The sequence below is a fragment of the Papilio xuthus genome, unplaced genomic scaffold, assembly GCF_000836235.2.
Source record: "Papilio xuthus unplaced genomic scaffold, Pxut_1.1 DF827756.1, whole genome shotgun sequence".
Classification (NCBI taxonomy): Eukaryota; Metazoa; Arthropoda; class Insecta; order Lepidoptera; family Papilionidae; genus Papilio; species Papilio xuthus.
In genome coordinates this window covers 1,950,566-1,965,110 of record NW_013530893.1, presented here as the reverse complement: position 1 = coordinate 1,965,110, position 14,545 = coordinate 1,950,566, and the positions used below count along the sequence as shown (strand labels likewise).

Sequence of the window (14,545 nt, the reverse complement as noted above, 5' to 3'; positions counted from 1 at the left end):
GGTGTGTGAATAGGACCTATATATATTTAGTAACAATAGCTTTAAATTACGCGTCCATTGGACGCACCATACGCATGGCCCATAATTTTTCGTACAAAACAAAGTAAATCCATTAATTCTGTGCGTACGGTGCCTCCAGCGCGGGCCCATGGTCGCGTACCTTTACAATTACAATAGGAATTTCAATGGTCTAATGTTTTATAGACAATATCCAAGGATTATTTTTTCATGAAGGATTATTTACAACTTTGAATAGCTAAGAATGTATAATTTTTGGTGAGATATTCATCACATATGGCTGGACAATAGACACTGCGTCATGGTCGAACATTGAAGATACAACAAATATATAAAAAAAAAGAATTGCCGAACGTTTTATTGCTAAGTTTAGTGACTACCCGCAAAGAGCAAAAAGGATTGTAATTTTTTTTCGATAAAATACCTTTTGGAACCTCTTTGTTTCTTAGTATGACAAATTGTAACAGAAGATTTTGACATATTTTCGATGAAGTTAGCCTTTTGATAAATTTGTTTATTTTATAAAGGAAAATTTATTTTTTTAATATATTTTACTAGTTTTTCGATGTGCTTTATTTGATATGTGGTTTTTTTATTTCAAGTATATATGTTAGGTAAGTTAAATTGTAATACATACCACGTTTGGAACGCCTTATCAATAAGGATATTATGGAAGGCTGAAAGCTGATACTTTTTTGTTACTTTACGTGAAGTTACTGCCTGGGTACGTTTAAGAATGACCGTTATTTACTATACCCCTTCTTTGTTATCAACCCCTCAACTCTTTTATCTTCCCTTTACCTTTACTATTTTACTGCCCGATCAACTGCAGGAAAGACTCCTCGACTACTTCGGCTTTCCAACTTTCCTTCATTCCACTCTCCCAAACTGTCTTCATTCCTTTTCCTTTTGATGAAAACCTGAAAAAACTAATGACAGAAGAAAATCAGTGATAATAATAAGATTCTGTATAAATATCCTTAAGTTGTGAATAACAATATTGTTGGGTTTAATCTGCCGGTTTGTTACAGAAACAATTTTTTATTTTTAAAACAAAGGAAACCTTGAATATAGCTAATATTTGTTATATTTCAATTTTATTTGTATTAAAACGAATGTTAAATAAAAGACGAGAGGGTTCCGTGATTTGCTTTACGAAGAATTATTGAATCGATTTAAAAAGTACTAAAGCAACTAATTTGAAGCAGACATTACTTAATCTAAAATTAGTAACATATTAAAATTGTTTTTTATTTATAAATAACCGTCAATTGTTATAACGAGATGACGTTAGGTACAAATAAAATGTGTACTTAATCAAAACAAAATGTTCAAAACAATTTGGGGTTGAGTAATTGTCTCGGAAGATGTTTTTAATTCCTCTCTTGACTTCCAATAAGCGAACACGTCGCATAAAACAATCGAATATCACAAACAATACTCACAGAGTTTAAAAAACATAATTCAGCGGCATTAGGCGCAACACCAACGCGAAACGAAGGCGCCAATTTCAGTTTTTTTTTAAACTACAAAGCAGTTTTTTTTAGGCTATACAGCCAGTTCAACGGTTCTTTATGGTTGCATAATTTTTGAGTGTTTAATATTTTTTAAATATTTTGTTCAGATTTTTATGTTTTTTTTCTTCTATGCATTGGTTTTGAAAGTTGTGATAAATAGTTCAGTGGATATTCTGGTGATGTAAAATTGGTAAGTAAATATAAAATCAGTATACAAAAAATTTTCTTTGGCGTTTTCGTTACTTCAAGAACACTACTTATCAGAAATATTTTCTTCTCTTTGAGGACAAAATAATGGAGGAAAAATGCAATAAATTCAAAGTATAAGACAAACACACATTTTATTTATTATAACACGATTTCTAAAAATTGGAACTAATTTAGTTTTCAAATAAAAATCTTTTTTAAAATCCTCTATATCCTTCGTGAGAATTCGTTCAAACAAAAAGTTATTTTCATTATTTCATGTAAACGGCAATATAATTTTAACTCCGTAGGAAATTATAATGCACTTGTTTAATATACATCTCGGATTCGCACAGACAAGGGTAATATTTTTGATATACAATAAAATTCATAAAGTTTTCTTTAACTATAACCATCATATTTGAACTGTCGGTGATTTGTAGACTAATCATCTTTTTGACCCCAACGGTATAATTCTTTGAGACCAACTTTACAAAACAAGCTGTTGTTTTTATTGTAGTCACAACAAAAATATTGACACTCATATACATCAACTAACGTTGTAACAATTTAAATATAACAGTCGTTGTAAGATTGATTGAACAGACTAGATCAGGACGTCAACAACTGCTAACCTACCTGTGTTGGCAAGGTACTGTTTTTGGTGTCATTAAAATCTTTAAATCTAATAGTCTTTAAAAGATCTTCTTCTAGGGAAAACAGGGCTATATGAGACTTAACTGACTAGAAACAATCTCGGCTGCCATTCTCGAGAGCCTAGTTCCAAAAGTTATTTGCGATAACATCTTATTATGTTGTGGGATGGTCCTCCTGATGAATGGATATAATTCCAGAACTTTCTGGCACCATCTCCCCTTCCGTAAAATGCCCAGTTTACTAATTGTTATATTGTTGCAGACAATAATGCTGTCGAGGTTACTGACAACGTTCCTGTGCGCTTCCTTCGCGTGGTCAGTGCTAATCGACGACCAGCCGTACTGCGCAGTCAGATACCGAAGACTGTGTCAAGGGAAGGGTCGCCATGTCGCATGTCAGTTTCCCGTCGTAAGTACTTTTCGAGTATCATCTGGATTTAGTGATTTTAATACGGATTACTAATAGCATCATATAGTTGTAATTTGACAAACAAATTAATTTGAACTTGTTAGGTATATGAAATTTCATCATCTGTCTTTTTCTGTTTTCTATCGAGATTAATAGATTTTAGTCATAAAGCCTGACGTATCTAGGTAGAATACATTGTCACGATTCGGAAATGTAAATATTTACGTATCGTCTCATCTATTTGCTTTTAGATTTCTTTTGTTTTGTGTTGTCGTGTTCGTTTGTTTATCAATAAAACAACAAAGGAACTGTTTCTACTATATATATTACTTTTAATTCTGACATAAAATTATAGATTTCAGGTTGAAATAATTTTAAATATGACCAGATTATAAATAGATATTTGATTTTGCAGCCGGGACCGGGCATGTCATGTCGAAACTACACACAAATTAGATTCACAAGTGAATTGAAGCATTTCATTGTCCATTATATTAATAGGTAAGAATTCATTATCCGTTGTCATAAACACCATTTAGAAAAACAGACTATCCCGAATTAAGCAATCGATACTTTCTTAATTTTACATTTCCATGCTAGTTGCCACTATTAACTGTTCCATTTTCTTCATTGTTAAAGGTTAAAATATATGGTGACCTTGTCTCTTAGGATTCATTGTTATTGCATAGCTAATTGTTTTGTTTTTTTCTATGGAATGCAGACGTCGACAAAGAATAGCTTCCGGTAACGAGAGAGTGCGTGGTGGAGCACACCTGCCCAGGCCAGAGGTTATGATGATGGTGGTTAGTATTATATTCAAGAGATCAACCCTCAAACACGATTAGTGCTTAGCTAGTGCTAGCTAGTGATTAGCTTTTATGTTTTTCTATATCGTTTTCGAAAAAAGATTTGAAAATGTGTTGTTTTCGTCTCCAAAAGCTATAAATTAAAAAATTAAAGCTGAGTTTTGTCTACAGGCTTGGGATCGTGAGTTAGCTCTCCTGGCACAGAGGTTGGCAGACCAGTGTCACTTTGTCCATGATGATTGTCGAGCGACAGGTAGGTGTTCTTGGAAGAATTTATGATTTATTTTTTGGAATCCTGGAATCATACTCTTATTTCCAGTACGGTACCCATACGCGGGGCAGACGGTTGGCGAGGTGCGTTGGCGACGCTCCAGCGAGTCAGACGAGCTGAGCGCACAGAGAGCGATACGACGGGTGTTTGACGCTTGGTGGGGTGAAAGGAGACGCGTACAACCCAAGCAACTGACTATGCCCTTCAGGTTAACTGCTAAGTAAGTTGCATTTCACAATTATACACTGCTCCACTAAAAGACGTCAAATTTCATACTAATCCCACGTTAAAGGTGGTCCATGACGACCATTTAACTTTGAATGTGACAGTACACCAATAAATTGGGAGTAGAAGACGACGAAATCTAATCGAGTTATGATACTTGACGACTGCTGTTCATAGTCATGTACAACTATCTCAAGTGTTATCTCGCAACTTTTGCTAATTCTTTTTGCAGGGGAACAGTGTGGGGTCACTTCAGTCAAATCGCAGTGTGGACGCTACAAGCGGTTGGCTGCGGTGCGGTACGACACGGCGCGGAACATCCACGGCTCCTGCTCGTCTGTGATTTCTCACACACCAACATGCTCGGCCAGCGCACGCTGACACCCGGTCCTATGGCACCCTGCCCCATGCACACCGCAAGAAGATCAAGGTCCCCGTATCCTTTGCTTTGTGGACCGGTAAATATTTTTTTTATAGAGAAGGGCGCAAACAAGCGCCATGAATATTGAGGTGGTCAATCACGCCCATTTACCTGCGTAAGACTAGAGGTAACAGCAGATGCGTTGCCGGACTTTAAGGAGATGGTACACATAGATTCGTTTTGTGTTCTTCGTGTTCTTTAATCGGAGACTTGGTACCACAACTTTATATAATTAATAAGCTTCATACTGAATGCGCAGCAGTTTCTAGATTGCATTTCGTTGGTAACTTCTGTTTTGCATATAATAATTGCGCGGCGTTACCTTTGTAACAGGTGCGTCATCATCTAGCTGAGCCTGACGAACCAGGGGACAAGAACGATGATACGCAGTACGACGACATAGAGAAGGATGACCCGGACGTATACGACGAGGGAATGACGACGACTAAGGAGAGACGGACTTCACTTAGGCCGTTGCCAGCCAGGTTAGAGAAGAAACACCGCCCAGATCAGTACGAGAGGCTCATTGATAAGGAGGACTTTAGTTTGGATCCAGATGAAGAAAGTCCTATACAGGCTTTCAAAGGTAAATCAGATATTTTTTTTTTCAAGAATTGAGGAGCGTAAGCGGAGAGATATGCGTTTCTAGCTCTTTGGCAACCTAATTCCCGAGTATTACTACAGCTACTTTACCTTTGACATACATATTTAGAAATTTTCTTTTCTTCTAGCTCCAGAGAAAGTGACCACAACGATTGTTGACAAATTACAACGCGAACTAGTAGACAACAAGAAAGAAAAGGTGACGTTAAACAAAATGTTTGACTGGCGATCACGTTCAACCACACCAGTTAATTTCCCGTAAGTTATTTTAACGATGGGTTTCCACTTTCAGTGGAAAAAAATATTAAACGCACTGTTAGACTTTTTTACTTTATAAACTATTTAATACAAGTAAATCGATGTTTCTTTAGTAACGAGAGCTGGGAGAGTGGAGAAGAAATGACGACTGCGAAGATCAGAAAAATGAAATCTAACCCTGAAGAGGAAGTGATGAATGATGACCTCTACCATGCGACTAGGATGGAGGACACCACAACGCCAGTAGGTTTTATTAGAAATATCCTTAAACATAAATTAGCTACTTGGTTCTTAGCTATAGAGAGAGAAGGCAAATTTAATATTCAATGGGCAGGTTACCCGTAAATAATGTATTATGGAGCCAAAAGTTTCAAGGACTTACCTATTACGGTGACGTCAGTGATAAAGTAATTAACAGATTTAATAGGCTTTGTGTAATTTGTAAATTGTTTGTTCGCAGGAAATGACTGAGAGACAACGATGGAAGCCGACAAGAGAACGCCCACAAAGGTATATTTTGCTACTTCTGTGCTTTTAATTCTGACTCTCTGAAAGCGGCTTGATGGATTCTTATACTTACAGGCCTGGAGCAAACGCACTGCTGAGCAAAGTACCTGAAAAAGCAATGAAACCAACAGCGGTTAGTATTCATATTACTGTATGTTTTCACTTTCAAAACATTCATGCCAAAACGTATTTTTATCTCGCTCTTTCTTTTAAGAAAATCAGAGCTAACGATATGTTTTCGTATAAATGTTTCAAGGTGTGGAAACTCATAGTTACGCCCCGAAACAGTTTAGTTGATTAAGTTTTATTAAATTTTGGCAGAACAAGGAAGAAAGATACGATAGTTTCCGAACGTTTTCAAAACATAGAAGACATGATTTGCTATTAGGCGAAGATTTAATAATTGAATATTGAAGTGGACATAATGGTAGCTTATAAATTCATACTCACGATTATAAAATCATTGGTCTGATGTTCTAAAACATTTAGGAAAATCACGATTGAATATTATCTATTTGAAAAAGTTTTAAAAGAACCTTAGGTAATTAGAGCTTATATTTAAAGCATATTCCCTTAAAATCGAAGAAAGTATATATGGATTGTTAGAAAGATAATATGCGTGAGAGTGGAATAAAGTCAGATATGAGACCAAATAGGGACTAGGACATTTATAATGATTCCCTTTAATATGTGTTATTGGTAATGTGTTAACTTTGATTTCTTCGATTAAATCTACCCTTAGGGTCCAATTACTCTACAATTACCCTAGTTTAATAATCTTTTATTTGCAGTCCTCCCTAAAGTTAGACAGCGAAGATCAAGACCAGTTGTTCCGCGACACAGGATTCAATGCCCAGTGGAGACAAGATTCAAAGAAAACATGAATACATACTCTTGAATAATTTTTTGTTTCATTTTATTGTCATGCCAACCTATAATTTCGACTTTGTAAAGCATTTTCTTTATTACACACTACCTTACTATTATAAGTAACTGTATAGAATTGAGATAGCCTTTAAAGGAGTGCCTTAGTATAAATTAAGTGCCGGTAATGTATACTTATTAAAAGACTGATATTTATGGCATCAGGCACGATGAATCCAAAAACATCCTACCAAAGTTTCATCAAAGTCTGTCCAGTGGTTCAAGGTTGCATAGTGGATAAACATAAAAATACTTTTATTTATATTTACGTAAAATTGCTATTCTGTACAATTTCAAAGACAACATTGATGTCACCGTAAAACCTGTAGTTTTTATCTTCTATATAACTTCTGTTTTTATTATTGTGTTGAAGTTTTTGACGTTGTCAAATTTTTGATATCCATAATTTTAGAAAATATATGTATTTGTATAGTTTTGTACCGATATATTTGTGAAAGTGTAAGATGTCGGACCGATTGTGTTGTCGGTAATCATATGTTCGGTTTCCTTGGACAATGTGCTGTTGCTGTTGTTGCAGCTTTTGGGAGAAGGTCGTTAATTGGATGTACTGTATCGGCTCTTACTTGGGATGCTTCAGAGTACAGTGCAGATGTCAGAAATGCGACGACGACGACGAAGACAGCTTATATATAATGGCAACTTATTATGATGTAATTATATCATGTATTATATATTATAGTATGTATAGTACCATTCAAACATTATTGTGGCTCATATTTTCGAAAGGCTGCGTCCTTTTTCTTTACACACGGTGGCCCCATCTGTCACCCTTGAGCTAACCGTTAACCACAGCCGCCATAAAGTTTAAATCCTTTAATCCAAAATCCTACAACAGATAGCGTCTTTTTTTCTATAGAAATTTTCAATTTTATTTTCGTTTATAGAAGGGGGCAAACGAGCAACGAATCGCCTAAGATTATTTGATCCGACGCCCATGACATCCACAACGCGAGAGGAACCGCAGATGCATTGCCGGCCTTTAAGGAAGTTGTACGCTCTTTTCTTGAAGGCCCCTAAGTTCTATTTGTTATTGTATTTTAACCGAGTCATAAATCTAAGAAGCCCTGTTTTTTGCAGTCTTCCTTAAAATTGGACAGCGACGATAAAGAACAATTATTTCGTGAGGTTGGATTCTATTCCCCGTGGAGAGAGGACACGAAGAATATGTGAAATATATAATTTTATTTTGATTGCCATAAGGCACCTATTTGCTCCGGTTTTGAAAGGTCAATAAATTTAATTTACCATTACATTATGTTTAGTTAATGGTTATACATAATAAGAGTTGTTAGAACGCCTGTTTGAAGACGACGCAAATGAAGTTAAAGACAGTCGTGTGCCGCGGATAAAAATATAACGAAATAGTAACGAATTAAGGATCTGCTGTTAGAAGACGGTTGGAAAGAGTACTTATTCGCACAACAGATTGGCGATTAATCGCAACGCGGCTTTAAACGGATAGTTAAGTTTAATTCAATCAGATAGCTTCTAACGGTTGAAGCATGGTTACGGTTCAGAGATGAACTCATTATAAACTTTTTATAGGACCCTTATTTTCGGATATATATTTATGCTTTAAAGACTGTGCAGGTTCGTTGGAATTAAATTGTCTTTGACAAGAATAATAAGATAGCGCCTTTACCTTTTCTGTTCTAACTTCTGTTTTGTTTGATGACATTTATTGTTTTGACAATGTCAATTTTTTTGATATGCACAAAAGATATTTAGAAAATGATATATTCCAATAGTTTTCTATGGATATATTTATAAATACGTAAGAGATGTCACGTAAAACGCGGAGTCGATGATCGAATGGTCGGTGTTTGAAGACAATGTGCTGTTTCTGTTGTTGCAACTTCTGGGAGAAGGTCGTAAATTGGATGTACTGTATCGGTTACTGTTTGGGATGTTTCCGCGTCTGCGGCTGCCAGAAATGCGGCGACGACGACAAAATCGACGACGATATTTTCGACAGAGAATTAAATTGCAGTAGTATTAATTATCGAAGGCATTTTTAATTTCAAAACGTACGTAATTTTAGAAGTATATGATCCAACAAACGTAGAACAGTACAGTTATACTCTTTATCATTGTTTCTAAAATATGCCAGGTCTTCGATAGTTAAGTAACAATTCAATTTGAGTTTAAGTTTTCTCAACATGGTGACCTTCGTAACAGGGATGAGACTTGCAGACATCACGACATATTCATATTATCTACCTACATACAATAAATCATAACATGTTCTGCTAAAGGCCAGGACTACGAAAGAACCTTTACATAGTTATCTAAATTTTATACTAGGTCTCAATAACAAAAACATATATTATTTATGAAACAACATCCCTCGTATTTATGCTCAAAACATACTATCTGTATTTCATTTACTTTCGCGATTGTACAAAATGTTTGATTGTTATTAAAATTTCTCGTGCCGGCAATTACTTGTGTCGGAGACAGCCAGAGGGAAAGAACCACTTTGAGTCGCAAAGTAAGTAATAAAATTGAGATCTTCATTTCAAACAGTATAAATTAAATCTTTACAAAGATTGTAGTCAATGTTTACCAGTGGATAAAAAATAGTAGTAGCTTACCGTCAATTTTTTCTTATAAATTTCTCCGTTGCAAATAATCTTCAGTAAACTATTAATAAGCACTTCAATTTACCTGCAATTCACATTCATTTTAATATATAACTATTTAGTTCATAAATCTGCTTGGTAAAATAATGGCGCGATTTTAAACAGATGTCAAAACGTCATTGAGAAGTGATAACAGATCGAACAGATTAAAAATCATAGACAAATGTTCATTTAAACAGACTATAACATTCGCAAATTTTTGCTGTTGCTATTTAATTTAATATCTAAAAACAATTCCGTATTAAAAATAAAAAGACACTTGTCTTTGATTTTTATTATAACATTTGAGTGTCAAAAATTATTTACCAAATATTAAAATCAATATCAAGTTTATTACCGAAATTCGGCTAACACAGTGGTCACATTACGATATATAATTTAATAATAAAACTATTGATGTTAATTTTAGTGCTACACTGTATAAAAAAATAAACGATTTTAAGTGGACATACAAAAATTTTTTCACGGATTTCGATTTTTTCTGTGCGTTTCTGACTTTAGTGTATGAATGAATTTAAAAGGAATATAACGGAACATAATTCAGAAACAAAGCGACGATGTGTTGCATTTGCGGACCAAGTTGTATGAGGTGTATAAGATGTTTACTTTGCATCACTCTATGCGTTTACTTGCTAAAGTTGTGTGGTGTAGAAGACAGTGACTGCTGTAATCCTGATGATTATTAAAACCGGCTTTGTACGTTCGCATTGTTTTATTTTGAACTAGCTTTTAAACAGAGTTGCATATTTATCTTCACCATCAGATCAGCCTTTGTCTGCCCTATTGGACATAGTCTTTTCAAAAACTTTTTTCTAGAAATTAGACAAGAAAATAATTGTTTTGTTTTTACCCTGGCAATAATAGGAATACGGTCAAGCGTTAGGTGAGCATTGGGTTAAGATTGCGAGAAGAAAAAGAAAGAAAAATCACCAGAGATGCAAAATAAATTTAATTTATTAAAGTTTACTTTTAGTAAGTTTTATTTTTAGAAATTAATATAGATTATTTTAACCAAGGAATTGGCAACTACAAAGGCTTGTGCTTGTTTGTATTTATAAAAATTTAAGCTCAAAATCCAATAACTCAAAGCTTTAGGATTTTGATCCTCCAATTTGTTGTATATGCACAATCAAATTAATTCTTCCATTTTATAGACTGGAAAAAAATACAAATATTATTAAAATTGATCATGTAATTTAATAATTTATTTCTATTACTATATGATTTTTTTTACTGGTAACACCATAAAAATCAATTTGTTTTTAAATTAAGACATACGTACACTTTCTCTCAATGTATTCTCTGCGTAAATATATTCTTCAGACTGAGGATTCAATGTCATTTTATAGTTCGTTAGCGCTGCTCTATCTTTCTGTTTAGCGAAAGTTTCTATCACCACTGAGTGTATCTGGAACATAACTATTCTTAAGTCACAAACCATTTTGGTTTATCTAAGGGGTTCATAGGGTCATATTCATGTCTCACAACAAGTCAAATATAAGTCACCATAAAGTCTAGTCAGTTACAAGTCACCTTAACGACAAGTCACACATAGGTCAAAGACAAGTTAAGTCACTTTATAACAAGCCACTGATGCCTTTGTCAAGTCAAACATAAGCCGTAAAGTCAAATCAGATATGTCACCTTGTACTTATGCGCGAGTCTCAGTCTTTCCTCAGTATTGGTAACTGTGTTGACCGCAGTGGCAAGCAGCCGCCCGCCAGCGCGCAGCTCACTTAACCTCGCCAGTAAACTTTCTACTGGAATGTGTGATGATAGAGTGGTACGACCAAGCCAGTCCTGGGAAAAAGTAGAAAACACAGAGTAATCAAAAACTTACTAATATTATAAATGCGAATGTTTAGCTGGATGGATGTTTGTGGATGGATGAAATTTGGCATACATGTAGAACATATAGGCTACTTATTAAGTTTTTAGTTTATTCTGAGCGGACGGAGTCGCAGAGGACAGCTAATTTGTTAATAAAAGAATCAAATAACCCACTGGAAGGAAAGGAATAAAATGACACCAAACTCATTACTCTTTCTTTAGGCGACAGGTACCTTTTTTGTGAAGAGAGATTCGACAATATCCCACTTGTTCAAATTGGCTTGTACATTTAATACCACCCATTCATATTGAAGTGGGCTGATCTGAAACAAACATAATAATAAAATAAGAAAAGCAAAAATAAAAAAAACAATTAAAAATAACTTTTATAAACTACAAGCTTCAAATTAATTAAATTGTAAAAGTGAAATAACTGCTAAGTAAAAAGTTATTAATACAAGTTATTATTAATAAGTTATTCAATAAAAATTGTGCATTAAGCCATGTCTTATTGTAACTTCGTAGCTCTCAAATCGAATAAGTAGATCCGGTAAAATAGATATTGCCAAAATATTTCTTTGATGCTTTATTTTTTTAATTTTATTTTTAATAATCTGTACTTTTATACCAACGTTATATGTCAACATACCTGTTGCCTCTGACATACAGTGAGAGGTGACATCATGTTCCCCGCTCCCTCCGACCAATGCAACTTGCAGCAGTACGCGAGACATTCCAGCGCAGATTTGTTATTCAGTTCATTCTTCTTAGCTAAACTCTGCCATTCTGGAAATAGAGACAGAATAACGTAAATAGACAAGATAGAAAGAGATACACGATTCGAATTTTGCCTTTTTAAATTATACTAAATAGACTAATATATATTTTTTTGTTAACCCAAGTGAAAATGGACTGTACAAAATATGTTGCTGATGTTGGCAAGCCTTTATGTCTATAGCAGGATAAGGATTAGGTAGAATTACAGATAAGAAAATAACTTCATTTCTTAGTTGTCTATGGGCACGGTCAATTCTCTATTTTAGCAAATTAAATAAGCCATTTGCTTGTTTACCATTTTTACAATAAATAGAGAAAAAACGAACTAAATAGAACTCCATAAAATTATTATTTGCTGTGAAATAACTAAGCAACCTAGTAATTTAATGTAATCTGCAACCATCTTGGCTTGGTGTGCATCAACACCGGGCTGATTGAAGTGATTTGCTAACAAGTTGTTAGTTTTCCGTAGCAAGCCGTCCACATTGCTACCTTGGTTCTTTACAGTGTGTTGAAATTGATAAATCTGTTAACAAAACATTTGATTTTTTTTAATCTATTAAGTCCTATTAAGCATATTCTTGAAACCTTAGAAGAATTGATATATAATATGGTCAAAGTATATGTAAGATTGTTCTCAACTTTATTAAACTGTATACTTACAGCTGAATCTGGACTCCGAGCCAGCATTCTGAAACATTTAATTTTTAATTTCTTTGTATATTTATAACTAACTGTCGCTCGCGATTCCATCCTCGCGGAATTTTAATATAAGTAGCCTATGTGTTCTTCTAGACTATGATCTACATATGTGCCAAATTTCATCAAGATCCTTTGAGCTGTTCCGAAGATAAGAAACAAACATCCATCCATCTAAACATTTGCGTTTATAATATTAGTAAGATTTCAATAAAATAATAATAAATATAAAGCACTTACGTTAACAAGTCTGTTAGTTCAGATATCTTTCCCTCCGATTGAAGATTACCAATATAATGACTGAGTGCTAATGGCCTTGATGACAATAATTCATAGACAAGTTTCTTGTTTAATGTTTGTATAAGAAATAATACAACCTGAAACAATACAGACAAAGGTCAAAATTCTATCAATATCAGCTCACTATATGTCCATACAAAAGCGGCTCGGAGCCTAACCTAAGTTAGGGGTGACTAGGCCATAGTCAACCACCCTGGCCACGTGTGAGTTGACTTCACACATATCTTTCAATCTCTTCTCAGATATATGCAAGTTACATCACAGTGTTTAATTTCACTGTCAAAACGACAGATGAATATAATTCATATGTAAATCGAAAATCACATTGGTAAATGGCGTGAATCGAACCTAGGACTTAAACTGATATATAAACACGGCTAAACACTCACGTATATACGACCTAGGACTTGCAGATTGCAAGTCAAGTGTTTAGCCTCTGAGCTTGTCACTCTAAATTGTATACAGACTAAAAAAATGAGTCTATAATATTGAGAGAGCAGTGGATTACATAAGAATGAATAAAAGAGGAATAACATCAAATTGACAACCCTATTCTATTTGTAATTAGCTACTGTGTTAATGTTTGTAATACTGACCGTAAGTATGGCATTACCATCACCAATAGCAACCGCACCATCTAACAATTCAGTTTTACTCTTAAGACTTCTGTGTACTTGTAGAGAGCAACTGCGTCCAAGAACAAGTCTCTTCAATGTTATAGCAACTGTTTCCTCTGGTTCTGATTTCGTCTCCTTTAGATCTTTTCCAGATTGAGCAAGTACCACTGTTTGGACAAATTTTTAATTAAGATACGGGCCTTCCAGGTGGGTCAATGCGGTGGAAATGACAGGAAGATGTTGGATGAGAGCAGTAGTAGGCATTGGTGCTGGCCTGCAGTGGACTGACACAGGATGATGACGCTTTTTATATAAATATTAGCAATGTCAGTTAAAGTTAAGGTACATTTTCACATCTTAAAGTGAACTAGGATATGTTGCACTGGAAGTGTTAAAAATAGTTGGAATGAATGAAAATGCGAGTCTTACATAGGTCTAAAATTTTGGATGATACCAAACTTGATATTGGTACTAAAGCTTGTTTAATATTGCTAATATTTGAATTGAGTATTCCTTCTTCACCAGAACCTGAATACGGCTTTTGTCCAATGGCTAATATCTCTTGCGGCGAAAGCTGAAAACACATAGCGTAAGAGACCATAAGAGAAAATGGTTAACATAACTTATATTAAAATTAAAAGTTTTGAATCAAAAATTACTTACTACATCGTCATCAAAACTAAATGCTTTTTCCTTTGTTTCGCTGGTATTCCAGTAATCATCGTCATCCATTTTGCGTTTAATTATAGTTGTAAAATTGTATTTTTTTTGTTATAAGAAGAAATTACTTATTTATCAACAAAGACAGAAAAACAGAACAAATTTGACATTGACAGATGAGGCCACCGTTTAAAAAAG

The 14,545-nt window shown here is 34.4% G+C and overlaps 2 protein-coding genes and 1 long non-coding RNA gene across 4 annotated transcripts; 2 read left to right on the top strand and 1 right to left on the bottom strand.

Moving 5' to 3' along the window:
- The first annotated feature begins 588 nt into the window (after positions 1-588).
- On the top strand, positions 589-6,779 carry LOC106116454 (uncharacterized). Of its 2 annotated transcripts, XM_013310305.1 has the most exons (14): positions 589-632; positions 2,640-2,786; positions 3,202-3,287; positions 3,508-3,589; positions 3,764-3,845; positions 3,912-4,083; positions 4,321-4,546; positions 4,843-5,095; positions 5,241-5,370; positions 5,484-5,613; positions 5,831-5,880; positions 5,953-6,010; positions 6,199-6,304; positions 6,669-6,756. In XM_013310305.1, exons 2-13 carry the CDS (start codon positions 2,646-2,648, stop codon positions 6,289-6,291), a joined length of 1,503 nt encoding a protein of 500 aa, XP_013165759.1. In that variant the 5' UTR covers positions 589-632; positions 2,640-2,645; the 3' UTR covers positions 6,292-6,304; positions 6,669-6,756. The 2 variants fall into 2 exon arrangements, with proteins under 2 accessions (XP_013165759.1, XP_013165758.1); XM_013310304.1 differs by lacking the exon at positions 6,199-6,304 and having other exon boundaries at positions 6,669-6,779.
- A 400-nt stretch (positions 6,780-7,179) lies between these two features.
- LOC106116268 (uncharacterized) lies at positions 7,180-8,072 on the top strand. The gene is made up of 2 exons (XR_001227796.1): positions 7,180-7,472; positions 7,900-8,072. It is a non-coding gene; the product is annotated as an uncharacterized LOC106116268 (long non-coding RNA).
- A 2,339-nt stretch (positions 8,073-10,411) lies between these two features.
- On the bottom strand, positions 10,412-14,545 carry Vps16B (Vacuolar protein sorting 16B). Its single transcript, XM_013309904.1, has 11 exons — positions 14,351-14,545; positions 14,117-14,261; positions 13,667-13,854; positions 13,011-13,147; positions 12,735-12,762; positions 12,447-12,597; positions 11,944-12,080; positions 11,528-11,617; positions 11,109-11,264; positions 10,747-10,872; positions 10,412-10,619 (listed from the first exon to the last, which is right to left on the bottom strand). The coding sequence occupies exons 1-11, from the start codon at positions 14,417-14,419 to the stop codon at positions 10,599-10,601; spliced, it is 1,248 nt and encodes a 415-aa protein (XP_013165358.1). The 5' UTR covers positions 14,420-14,545; the 3' UTR covers positions 10,412-10,598.